Here is a 13,895-nt window from a genome sequence, read left to right as displayed (position 1 = left end):
CTTGATCAAGCATTTACCAGAGAGAGGGGGAAAATTGAATTTGGTGTATTTCCTGATGTTTTTGAATAATTAATCTAATTAAATGTGGTTCTTATGGATGTCTAGGAGCCACTGCAGCCAATGATCACTCATTTTAAAACACAATTACTATTTAATCTGTGTAACTGAGTAATCACACTTCATCAAATGGGCCCCAGATGCCTGAAGCCCCATATTGTGGCCACAGACAAAATGTAAATACATCTAAACTCCAGCATACAAAAACTGAATGATCTGTATTCTACTAAACCACTATTGAATAAAAAACACCAAACATTTATTTTAAGAAATGTGTATTTGGCTCCCCATGATAAAAATTATTCTGATGTAGCATTGAAATGTCTATTTAACAAATCAAACAATAAATAAGCGATGACTATGGCCCAAAGGCTAGCAATGCAAATCTAATTTTAGGGCTTTTAATTAAGGATGATGAGTTAATCGTGTATAAGCTGATGTCGTGATTTTGGCTTCCTAAATTATTAATCACAGAACACGAGCAAATTGGATATCATGACACTTTTAATTTCCTTTACAAGCTCTGCTGTGGCTATAAATATCAACTGCAAAGATGCTGATAAAGGACAAACAAAATAAGAGTTGTTTCTCCTATGAAAGCCATGGAGAGCATCTAATCAATAATCTTTATTAAAATATATATTTATGCAATAGCCAAAGTTGTGCTGTGTAAATCTACGATTTTTACAAGCCACATGAAAGCAGCATGACCCCCGGAGCAACAGTCAGTAAGTCAGTCCAAACTAAAATCCCTCTACTACAACTATTTGATGGATTGCATGAGAGATTGTCCAGACATTCCTGTTCCCCAGAGGAAGAATCCTGCTGATTTTGGTGACACCCTGACTTTACTAGTGCCACCCTGAGGCTGACATGTGTGGGTCAAAGTGAAATGTCTCAACCACAAATGTAAAGCAGACATTTGCTCTCGTACCGTCATCAGGTCAAAATGGAAATGTATCCAATACTTTGGGATATGACAGAGTACCTGCAAAACTAATGACATTCCCATCAGCCCCAGCTGTACTTGTGTTTACTGACACTTGAAGGTTTTCTCTGAATGTGGTTTCTTGTTGGAAGCAGGTGGTGTTGACTGTCGCTTGGAAATTTGTGCCCTCTAATATTTGTAATGCCTCCAAAGAAAAACACAGAGCATCACTGAAACACACATTAAACCAAACCTGTGTCTTACTGCTGCTGCTGGTGAACACATCTGGTTGGCTGCTTGTCAATGTAATAATCTAGAGGATTGTAGTGTGTGAACGATCTGAGTTTTACTCAGTTTTAAATAAGTGTGTGGTTGATGTGGCACTGTTGCAGTGAACTGAGCATTGGCAGTTGTGGGTGTTGGAGCAGACATCACTGTGTTCTCTGTTTTACTGAACATCCAACATGAAGCTGCTGGTTAAAGAGTTCATTCTGAAAATACAGAGAATGCTTAGTATCAGGATAAATAGGAGCCTCTTTTTATGTGCGTATGTGTGTGTGTCCAAGGTCTGACTGAAGATTTTACCCTAGCTAATTAGCTCTTAATACAAAGTACAGCTGAGGCTGATGGGAGCTGTCATTTTGTTTTGTTAAGTATTAGGTCATAAACCAATGTAAATGGACTGCACTTATAAAGCACTTTTCTGGTCTTATCAACCACTCAAAGTGCTTTACAATACATGCCACTTTCACCCATTCACAAACACGTTCATACATCACATCCATACACACATTACTATCATTATACATTATATTTTGTACATAATTAAGTGGATCTGTCTGAGATAAATGACACAATGTTGATTTGGTTTTAGTTTAAAATTTCTCTTAGAGCCTGAAGATTGTGGGAGTAGACATGATCTGGATGATCTAATCTCATTATACATGCAGCAAATGCTGCTGCCAGCCTGTCTCAGCTCCACACACACGTGCACGCACGCACGCACACAGACACACACACACACACACACACACAGACAGACACACACACATACCTGTTCATTAGTGAAGTGCTGCCATTTCAGTAAAATCTCCTGAAGCAGAATCCAGCGTTCTTCTGTCCATCTACAAATGGCTGCCCAGCGATCACCGAGTACCTGCGCGCGCACACGCACACACACACACACACACACACACACACACACACACACACACACACACACACACACACACACAAATCATCTATTAATGTCTACATTAGCACAAATTCCTTTTGAATTATTTCCCCTTGGGGATTTAAAAAGTTCCATCACGGTGCCTCAAAGGCTAATGGATTCACATTTTCACTTTCCAGTGTAATTTCTTTTAGCTCCCAAAAATGCAGTTTGATTCCCTTTCCCTCAGAGGGAGGGAGCTGATCATGATTGTGGAAGGGTCTGAAATTCAGAGGTGACAGGAGCAAAGTATCTCTATATCCAACCTATATCCGACCTGTTGAAACTGTATTTCCAGAGAGAACTCAAAGTTCCAACATCAAGTCTCAAGTCACTGTCAGTTTTTACATCAATGTAAAACTAGTGAATGCACATTAAGATAATTATTCATCAGCATTCAAGGTCGTTGATTATTACCAAGCTGTATTACAAGCTCTCATTCGACCACCCACACAAGCACATACACACCAATAAGTGGAGGAGCTGCCTTTGACAGGTGGACAGGGGGAGCTGGGAAATAGAGCTCCCAACCTTGTATTAACGGATGAACCACTTTACCGAGCTAAAGAAATAATTCAGTGCTTTCAAGTCAGTGGTATTTTAGCTATCCAGTGAAAGTTGCCTATTAGATTAAAATCCTTATGGATCCTTATTTGATTCCATGAAAAGTATCATTACGCAGTAGTGAGGTAGAAACCTTTCTAAGTTAAAATAAAGGCTGATTGAAAGTCTTTTGCTCATATTTAGTGTGGTATGATATACACACATACATGAACACAATACGTGCAATACAACATGCGGGAGCACTGACTGACACACACACACAGAGGCTATGAGCTGTTAAACTTTATTCTTCCTGACTCCACTGTATTGGCAGCTAGCTGTTAACTCCTCCATTCCATTTAAGCGGCAAAGGCAAAACCCACAGTATGTCTGCGGAACAAAGTCATCACAGTGACAGAGAGACAGGGGGGAGCGACACTGAGGGAGGAGAGGAAATGAAAAGACAATGAGATGCAAAAAAGTGAGTGAGTAAAGGCTGATGTGGAGAGAGAGGCTCAGCAGGTTAATCTTAAGATGAATAGCCTGTAATTAATCAAGTGACAGTTCAGCAGCGTGAAGAAACCAGGGAAGGCACCTTCTTTCTGCATTTTTACACACCGGCACACAATGTTCCCACTCATCTATTTATCTCTCTTATCTTGTATTTAGTAATAAACTGCACCTCCAAACATTAAAAAGAAAGTCAAACGAGAAGTTGCATTAGTTTTTTAATGACATTAGATGTGATTATACTTTCCATGCAGCACAACAATGTTTTCTGCATTGTAATTTCTTATTATGACATGGTGAATAATTCAAGCTACTCGCAGCAGTAGTGAGTCGTTTCTGAGTAAAGTTGAGGAAGAGATTCAGTTTTCAGCTTTGAGGAGCTACTTTTTTCCACAAACCTTTTTCCCCGAGGAAGAGTTTCAGTTGCATTCAATTATCCAAATTTCTTAATTTCCCTTTTGTGTACGTCGTCAGCTCTGTACAAATCTACCTCGGTTCGCTTGCTTGCATCTTCCCTGAAGATAATGGATTGAACTTCCCATAGAAGAAATCACCCTGACTTTTCCTTCCCCCCTCGCATCAACTTACTATTTTCCCTGAGCCAGCTCTTCATCACAGGTTCAAACTGTGACATATGCAGCCCAGTCTGCATGTTTCACAACCACCAAGGCTGTAGTTTGTGATCACTATTAAAGATGCTGTATTTCTCCTTATTATGACTGGATTAACCTGGTAGGAGCCTCTATTGACCCGTTCCTGTTGCCTCCAAGTTCTCATTAAACATCCAGAGTGTGTCAGTCAGTTTATGAAGTCAGCTGATTCATCCCAACTTTATTTAGGAAAAAGCACCTTGTGAACACAATATAAACTAAAAATAAAGATGTTATAACCTCAGATTTACGCAGAGACTAGCAAACAACTGGACCAAGGACGCCTGACAAAACGGGCCAAAAATAAATAAATGAATGAATAATACGTTCCAGTGACTGAACCTGATGTATTTAGAAGAGCTCACCAACGTATGACTGATTATTATTAGTATTATTAGATACAAATAAACCGCATGTTATGAATAATGATAAAGAGGTGACATGACAATGACAAGAGAAAAAAGAGGCGTCTTGTACAGAAACATTACACGGGGTATTAGTGTGGGATCACTTTTGAATGGACTTAATGAACTCTAGAATACATGGTGTAGGTTACAAGTTCACCACAATGCAACTTTAACTGCTGCTGACAGTGTGATTGATCAGAGAAAATCCCCAGTCATGTGCTGATGTGCATACATGTTACCATGGTTACAAAATGATATAGATAATATATATTGCTTATACAGATTGATTATAAGATGGCTTCCTGAGCAGTTTACAGTCAGCAGATGGGTTTAATAGAAGTTTGAATCACATATCTACTATCCAAAAATACTGTGATTCGTCTGCTGTGCTTTCACATGTGAACCAGCTGTACTTAACAAAACTAAATCCTTAATGCAACGATTCTTCTTTCTCCCTCTGCACAGCAAGGTCTGAGGTTATACACTAGCAGCATGGCCCTGCAGCTTGTCAGTAAGTGGTTCAGATGCTGGTCTACTTGTTTATCCATTGTCCAGCGCGCTTGTCAATTTCAGAGTGAGATACCTCCCAACTGAATCTCTGTGTGATGGTACATCAACACCAGGCAGCATGTTGACATTACAGCTGGTGCATTAGAAAGTTGTGAAAATCAGCAACTGCTGTTTTAATAGATTTTAGTTTGATTCTTTGCAGTGTATGTGGGTTAACAAGGGGAACTAAGGCCCATACATCATAGGCCAAGACAAGCGTGGAGAATTAACCACACAAACAGGCAGCACAGTCTGACTCCTGGCTGGAGTCTGTGTGATGATAACTTATAGAGTAAACAACATCAGCAGAAAAGCTACAGCGCACACACACACACACACACACACACACACACACACACACACACACACACACACACACACGCACACACGCACACAGAGCACAAGCACATCTTCCTGCCAAGGTCTAATTACTGCACAACACCAAAGACAAAACTATCTGTTCAGTCTATTTTCCCTGAGAAACCATGCTGGAGTCTGCTGCACCCTTTAACTGAGATAGTGCGTGGAAGAGAGAGAGAGAGAGAAAGAGAAAGAGAGAGAGAGAGTGAGAGAGAGAAACACTCCACAAATATTTAAAAAGAAAAAGGAAAATTGGCCCACAAGGTATTTGTCTTAATATGAAATGTTCACATTGCTCTTTTGTTTCAACAAAGTATTTGCAATGCGAGCATGTTTAACACAGATTTTAGTGTGTGTGAGTGTGTGTGTGTGTGTGCTTTTACCTGAAGTTTGCTCTCCAAGGCGGCGGTGGCACTGTCTCCACTGTTCTCGTCCACCACCACCACCATGTGGGTTAAAGAGTTCACCCTCACTTGCTCCAGCTCCAGATCCTCTTGCAGAAGCTGTGACACACACACACACACACACCCACACACACACACACACATAAATATAGTACAACAAAAATACACACACCAACTATTAAAGAGAGAATGTGGCCAGAAGCAATAGAAGATAAACATTGTGGGAGTTCACAACAATGTGATGTTTCAACCATATTCCCTTAACACTAGGTAGCAAGCAGTTACAGTTATGATTATAGATTGACAGTTGTCTTCATTGATACACATATTTATAACTGTCTTCTTCCAGACACTTTTTGATAAGCTCCAACTTCCTTATATTTTCTTCTAAAAAAACCACATCAAAATATTCATCTTATTTAGGGCAGCTGTGCTTCAGGCAGTATGCTAGGTAGCTTAAAATATTGTTAACATGCTAGTTAACTTAACACGCTAGTTACCTTGACATTTGTTGTTTGGTTATTTGCTGGCTCTGGCAGCATGCTAGTTACCTTAATATATTGTTAGCATGCCTGTTAACATAACGTGCTAATTAACTTAACATGCTAGTTACCTTGACATGTCATTTTTTTGTTTGGTTATTTGCAGGCTCTGGCAGCATGCTAGTTACCTTACCTTGTTGTTAGCATGTCTGTTAACATAATGCGCTAATCAAATTAATTGGCTAGTTACCTTGATGTGTCATTTGATGTTTGGTTATTTTCTGGCTCTGGCAGCATGCTAATTTCATCAACATGTTTTTAGCATGCTAGTTAACTTAACATGCTAGTTACATTGACGTGCTGTTTGTCGTTTGGTAATGTGTTGGCTCTGGCAGCAAGCTATTTACCTCAACATGTTAGCATACCTGTTAACGCATGAATTATCTTAACATGTTGTTCAAAGGTTGCTGTTAGCTAGCATGGTGTTAGCTGACGTTAACATGTTTTAGACAAAAGTGAATATAACTTGCTGAGGACTGTTTTGAATTATTGGTGCAGGCCCCTATAGTTTAGCCAAAGCAGTTACTATTATAGTTTCCTTTCTTTAATCTGTCAAATAGAGAAACAAACCACCAACTACCAAATCTCTAACCACCACAGATGTAAAAGACAGAAAGAATGTAAAATTTGGTCATAGTTGTCCTAAATTGGTCCCAGTGTACTGCTGTGTTTAATAATGAATGTAATTATGCGAACTTCTATGAGGTGAGGTTGGCTAAATGTTGCTGTTGCCTTAGCCAGAGCCACTGCAGGCGTGTTGTTTTGAATCCAGTCTGAGAGAGCCTCCTACTGTGAGAAGGAAGTGAAGCCTCAAAATCAAATCATCAAGGGTTTGACAAAGATTTGAAGACAGTCGGCTAATCTGGTGCTTTTAATAGATCATTAGAAATGTGTAAAACTGCCAAATAAACACATGGGGTTAACATGGGAGGCAGACCAAAGCCTCACACTGCTGAACACACTGATGTCAATTATATTTATGTGGAGAAGGAAAGTTTATTCCTGCCCTCGGAAACAGCAGTTGGCATAACAATCTTATCACAAGGTCCATTCAGTAGCTGCTGTTGAGCTTCTACAGCAAATGAAATGACCAAATGTTCAAATTGTTGAATAGTAAGTGTAATAAAAATGTAATAATAATAAAACACATATATACAGTATATATAGATCACTAGAACAGAACATTAAGTTAACAGGGTGCTACTGGAACATTATGATACATAATAAGGACATAAAGTCAATGCTAAAAGAAAGTATGATGAAGATGAGCAAACAGCTGAATGTGCATCAGTCCAAACCACATTTTGTCCTTACTTTATTTTATTTTGGCCCTTTCAAACAATGAGGACCTTTCATGGATGAATTATTGAACAAGGCTACTGGGCATAGACCCACACGCCTGAGGGGTCAGGGGCCTATAATATTTATATAGTACAATTTATTTCTATAAAAGCTTTATTTCTGTCATATCCATAGAGATGTCTGTGTGGATCTTTTGTTGCAGGAGGCTTTTCATCTCTAGCATAAACAAAATACTTAATTAGATTGGAGACGCAGCAGGACCTGGAGCTGTGGTTGGCCTGCATAATGACATGTCCACACAGAGGGCATGTCAGCTGCATTTTCACTCGTTTTTCAGACCTGAACTTTGAGTTGCTGCTGCTGCTCTGCATCTGTACTTATTGTCTAAAAGGTTAACATGCTTCTCCTTCTATTGGCATGAAAACATATGGAATACTGTATGTGAGGGCAAAGCAAAAGGCATCAGTTTTCCTTTCACTGACATAATTATATATTCTCACTTCTTACTAATTGGTTCACTCCCTTAACATGAGGCAGCTGAGACTCTTAGGCAGCTTTAGTGTGATTTCTTTCAAACACACTGGTGTTGAAATACCCTCTTCCATGTTGTCACCCAGATATGTAAACCAAAACGAGAGGTAAACACTCTGGAGATACCTTGACAACATGTAGGTTACTGAGACAGACAAATAGGAAACAGCATTTAACGATAATGATGATGATGATGGTGATGGTAGAGATTTGTCATTTGACTGTATATACTGTATATTAAAGCAATCAATTTATCTAATCTAACTCATTTCTAACAGCAATGGAAGTGTGGAACCACTGTGGAGAACAATGCAGAACCTAATAACACCAGTAAAAATGCAGGAACACAAACAAAATGAGTGTTATGTCCATGGGTCTGTTACCCCAGTTCATGCTGGGAGGCTTCCCCACATTCCCACCACATACAGCACTGAACGCTGATCATGGTTTTGACTCTTTACTCATGTTTCTTATTTCAAAGTAACAGTTACTCAAATTAACTTCATCTAACATTAAACCTAAACTAGCAACTGTAACAAGGCACTGCATACGTGTGTTGAGGCTGCTGTCTTTTTTAATCAAATCAAAAGAGCCTGAGTGTTAAAAAATGGACTAAGCTAGTGTTAGCATGCTAGGACAGCTAGCTGAGCAGCATCATTAACTACAGTAACTAGTTTGTGAGGTTACAGGTTACATTAAATAAACGCCCTGCAGTCCTGGATGCTACCAGAGTGTGGTAATGTTAGCAGCTCTGTCCTGCCTATTATTGGATTTGGGGAAGTTTAAGTTTAGTTTTAGCTTGAAAACAACATGTTTGTCTAGATTAGTTCAGCCATGTTTTAAGAGCAGGGCCCAGGCCAGCAGCTGCCCACCCACCTTGTGCTCTTCCACTTGGTGCTTGACATCCTCCAGGTCTGGACCCATAGGTTGAGCCCCCATCCTCTTAATCCGGGCCTCTGTCACGTCCAACCAATCTGTGAGCTGCTGCAGCTGCTGGTGCTGCAGTTCCATCAGGACTTCATGGAGTCTGGGAGGGAGAGAAATTTCAGCGAGCTGTCAATCACATGTTGATACCATTTAACATAACTAGAGTGGTGCTCAGAAACAGTTGAGGAGGGCAGATGAAGGTCTGGTTGCCGCTGATTTGACTGGTCAAAGGCACCTATCGTGTTCTTACATTCACCACTCAATTACAACAGACCTTTGCTGTCTTGTATAAGTGGTATTTGGTAGTCCAGGCCACGTCTGCATGGCCTTGTGCTTAAATCAACAAGATTATCAAAGAAGATAGCTCAACAGTTAATTAAATCTGGCTCTGTGTCAGTTATCATTTGATTCACTTTAATTAGAGGCTGCTGTTCTTTGTGGGCTACTGTGGGGATCTCCATTCACTGTGTAAAAAGAGATTAAACTTTATTCAGAGCCCCAAATTAAGATAGAGATGTAATATAATAATAAAATCATCTTGGCCTGTGCTATTCTATCAAATTTACACTGGATATGTGTGTGCATCATTTTCCATGTCTCCTGCTTATTGTCTTCCTAAATCTTGACCCTGTTGTTTCATCATATACAATATTTAACATGGCAAACATACATGTTTCCATACTGCAAACATGGCCATGGCTTTACCTGCCTTTCACTTTTATCAATTAGTTGTTAACATTCTCTGCTTGTCTAGTGTTGTTGAACAATCACCTCCATCTTTCTCCAAATCAACATCAATCAGGCTTTTTGTGCAACACCTTATATCTACTACCTCTACATAACCCTGTTGACTCACTTCTGTCTTTAAAACCTACACACATAAGTAGCTCCCTAAAGCAATCCATTAGAACTAAATGGGAGCAACCAGATTTTCATTTTTCAGATGATATTTTGGACTTGGCTCATGGCAAGAGTCACTCCTATAGGCACACTGCATATAAAGCCAGTAGAAAGACATATGTGGTCGCAGATAGACATAAAGTCACCTCAGGCGAAGACGTTGAGAATGTTTTAACTTATCCCAGGGCTTTATGAATCCACCTCATTCACAGAAGAGAGTGGGTCGCGTTGCCTGAGGGGGTTGGAGGCCTGTTGCTCACCTCTACAATAGCTCAACCTGATCTCCCCTCTCATCATTTAACATAACTTTATTGTATATATATTATATTATTATAATATAATGATAACTTTAAATTATTATATTATGTCAAATATATAAATAATACATATTATATTCATAATCAGTCATAATATCACTATTATATTATTTAACACTATTATATATATTATGATATTTTTCTACTCTTAATTATTATATATTGTTATAATTACTACATTCTTCCTACAAGTATATAGAAACACACACACGCTGTTTTTTTCTGTTGTTGTTTTTGTTGTTGTTTTTGTCTGTCATCATTTGTTCTCAAGTGTAACATTGTTTATCTGTTGTCTTTAATCCTTACACTGTACAGCTGTGTGTGAAATGATGACGTCAATATTATACAATTCACACGACTCCACAGCTGTATGAACTGTCTCATTGGTTGCATGTTGAATGAAATGCTAATGCAAACATTCCCTCCATCATTAACTGTATCTGCACCAAACTGTACAAAGTCATGGATCTCAATACCAGCAATGGCGGCCATCTTGACTTTTTGAGTGAAAAGTCATGAAAAAGGATTCGGTCCTTGTCTGTTTTCTGTTTCTGTTGTTGTTCTTATTATTAGTTTATTGAACCATTTCATTTCTCACTTTTTTATTATATCTTTTGTTTTGTGCATGTACCTGCTCTGTCTCTCCATGCTAGCCACTCTCAGGTGCTCCCACCGGGAGTTCAGGAGGTTCATCTGCTCTCTGACCTCTGAGTCCTCCTCCTCAGTCAGGTTCCCCTCCCCCAGCAGGGCGGCGCCGGCGCGGAGGACCCGCCCCACGCTGCCCTGGTGTGTCGTCAGCTCGACCATGTACCCCTGGTGAGAGACACACATATTTCACAATTATTCCCCTCATTTTGTCTAATGTACCCTTCAAAAGAAGTGAAGTAGCTCGCAGTACTACTCCCACTGAATGACCCTTCTTCATTCAATAACTGCTCTCAAAATATATTTCCACCTCTCACCTTAGTGCTTGATCCATTTCCTCTGAGCACTTAACTCATATATGATCCTTCCAGGGTCTCACACGGAGAAACAATCAGGGTTAATTTAATTTTAAGAGAATAAAAGTCGATAGTAAGCCAGTGTTCGTGCAAGTCCACATCCATCAGAGTTTAAGCTTCAACACAGCTGCTCAGTGCTGGATTAGCCCCGTGCATTCAAAGACACTTTCTTTACCAAAGGAAGCAAATTATTCCTGCTCTGTTACCACTACAAGAAACTATGATATTAACATATTTAACATCTTAGTATACAATTAACATCTTGTAGTATTATTTATCTTTTCCCTGCCAACATGTTTTTTTTATCAGCAATTAGTCGCACACTTCCATGAAGTTGTTAGATTAGTCTCTAGTATGTGTCAATCTAAAAACCACTTGTTCTTATAATTCCCATAATGCAGTTGTCAAGTGCATCTTTCAGGAGACTATCTTTGTATAGCCTGCCAACCATTCAGTTTGTAACGTAGGCTTATTCTTAAATGTGTAGTCTCCAAACCAAAGCTGAGATAACCCAGATGACATCACTATGATGTCATTAGAGTACATTTTTTTTCAAAGTTTGGAAAGCTCAACCAGAACCACAGATGAATCCATACATCTTATGTCAGAGGCTAAGTAGAACTCCCCATGACAAGTAAACTGAACTTCATGTATAAAATCAGTATCGTGGCCCTTTAATTGTTAAAGTGGTCATGTTAATGAACAGGAAGTTGGCAAACATTCATTTGAAATTAAAGAGTTAAGGTATGAGTTAGAAAAACTGCTTGTAAAATGAAGTTACACAAATAAAGAAATAGTCGCTCTAACAAACCTTTAAATCTGATGCTACTAATGTTTACTGACTGCGAGAAAATCTGGCAGTTTTATGTAAAAGAGGCAAACATTATGTGTTCAGGATAAAATTGCTCAATACAAAGTATTCATTTGGCTGAACAAGAAATGCAAAAAAAATGATCATAGCAAATTTGTAAACCACTTTCCCATTCAAGAGAACTTCTGTTCCCACTTCATTTTTACAACCATTAGTGAAGCCAAACAGCCACTGAAATACTGTATATGCTAAGAATTTCGATGTGGTCAATTTAGCTTGACAATATACACTATATTGGCATAAAATATTTAAGACATATTGGCATAAATACTGTGACACAAACTCAGGTTTTGTTTCTACTCAAAGATTTGGAGTCACAAACAAAGAAAGCTTTGACTAATGTTTTCTGATGTCTAGTAGAAAATAATAAGTTGGGAAAAACTAAGAAAATCGCCAGTTTTATGTAAAAAAAAAAACAAACAAAAAAAACTGAAACATCTTTGTCTTCAGCGTTACATTGCCGATACACAACAAATTGAGTAGTGAGAATTTTTACAACCATTTGTGAGTTAAAACAACTACCAATCTGTTGTTCACTGAACTTAATTTAGATTGTTGGTTTCATAAATTTTAGCAGTATGAACTAAAAAAATCTAAACTCGTATCAAATGAATATTGCATGCACTGATGAGAAGAAATGAAATGCTAAGAAATAAAAAATGAACAATTTCCTGATGGTATAACTAATTGCTGTCACCTTGTTGTGATCACAGCGTCACTGCTCCAGGTCTTACCTCGTGTGTGTGGAACTGCTCCTTCACCTCCTCCACATGGTTGGAGATGGACGGCTGGGCCTGGAGCCCATCTTCAGCTGACAGCAGCCACGTCAACACCTTCACATTCAGAGTTGAAATGAACATACATTTAAAGGATAAGACTGACAATATTCTCTGTTTTTCTTACATTCTCAATACTTTGTGACTTCCTTACTCTTTACTGAAGATGTGATTCTTGAACAGCTCACAAATACAGTGTCTAGTATATTTCTTTTTGGTCACAACAGCTGGTCACTACAACAGTGTGGTTCAAAGGGATTCCCTCGATATCGTGTTCACAAGAATGACCGACGATTGGCCAGACAACCCGAAAAAATAATAAACCAAAATACGTGTAACCAGCAAACCTATCTTTCAAACATAATTTAAATATAAGATATGTGACGCTCTGTATCACCACCTTACCTCCTCCAGTGCAGCCTGGTAGCTCTCCAGGCTGGTGGAGCCTGGAGGGAGAGGACTGAGGCCCCGCTGCAGCTCCTCCTGGCTTGGAGTCAGGAACTGTAGAGGGAAAGGATGGAAGATAACGGGAGTGATAGTGAAGAGTGATATGAGGAGTGAAAGAGGAATGAAAGGTGTCAGGTTTAGAAAGGGTGTGGAGAAGTTGAGGGAAGGAAGGAAGGAAAGGAAGGAGGAGATGAAACAAGGAAATAGAGAGCATGTTAAAAGTTAGAAAAGGGCGCAGGGAGATGAGCAGAAAAAAAGGCAGCATGAAAGAAAGGTGGTAGTCAGAGGAGGTGGAGAGAGATGAAGAGAGGCCTGTTAGTGTTGGCCATTACTGGTGCAGACAAGCAATTCTGGCCTTTGTCCAACCTTAACAACTTGTCCTCATTCTCTTTGGGTCTTGCTCTCTCGCTCTTCCTCTCTCTCTCTCTCTCTTTCTCCATATCTCTCTTTGTGTACCCGCTACTGATCTGGACACTAACAACTTCTCTCTTTTTATCTCGACTTCGCGCTCCTCCTCTCGCTCTATTCTTCTCTCTGGTAATAAGGTTCTGAAAAGATATACAAGGCCCATCCACAGTGCTGATAACTGTCCAGCCGCAGTCAGTGCCACTCTCTTTGTCTCTCTCTCTCTCTCTCTCTCTCTCCCTCTTTATACCTGTT

At 39.3% G+C, this 13,895-nt stretch overlaps 1 protein-coding gene across 1 annotated transcript in view; it reads right to left on the bottom strand.

Annotated features, from left to right (window-relative positions):
- Positions 1 to 13,895, bottom strand: part of dmd (dystrophin) — a 289,183-nt gene that overhangs the window by 140,427 nt on the left and 134,861 nt on the right. The window contains exons 11-16 of the mRNA XM_087179530.1: positions 13,194 to 13,289; positions 12,747 to 12,845; positions 10,772 to 10,953; positions 8,873 to 9,023; positions 5,601 to 5,720; positions 2,040 to 2,141 (exon numbers count right to left, since the gene is read on the bottom strand). Of these exons, the coding sequence (XP_087035656.1) occupies positions 2,040 to 2,141; positions 5,601 to 5,720; positions 8,873 to 9,023; positions 10,772 to 10,953; positions 12,747 to 12,845; positions 13,194 to 13,289 (750 nt within the window). The remainder of the gene's footprint in view (positions 1 to 2,039; positions 2,142 to 5,600; positions 5,721 to 8,872; positions 9,024 to 10,771; positions 10,954 to 12,746; positions 12,846 to 13,193; positions 13,290 to 13,895) is intronic.

Source organism: Seriola lalandi, unplaced genomic scaffold, assembly GCF_002814215.2.
Source record: "Seriola lalandi dorsalis isolate HSWRI2012SDOR001 ecotype SW California unplaced genomic scaffold, Sedor1 jcf7180002054850, whole genome shotgun sequence".
Taxonomy (NCBI): domain Eukaryota; kingdom Metazoa; phylum Chordata; class Actinopteri; order Carangiformes; family Carangidae; genus Seriola; species Seriola lalandi.
Note: the sequence above shows the minus strand (reverse complement) of the source record. Positions and strands in the feature narration are given on the sequence as shown.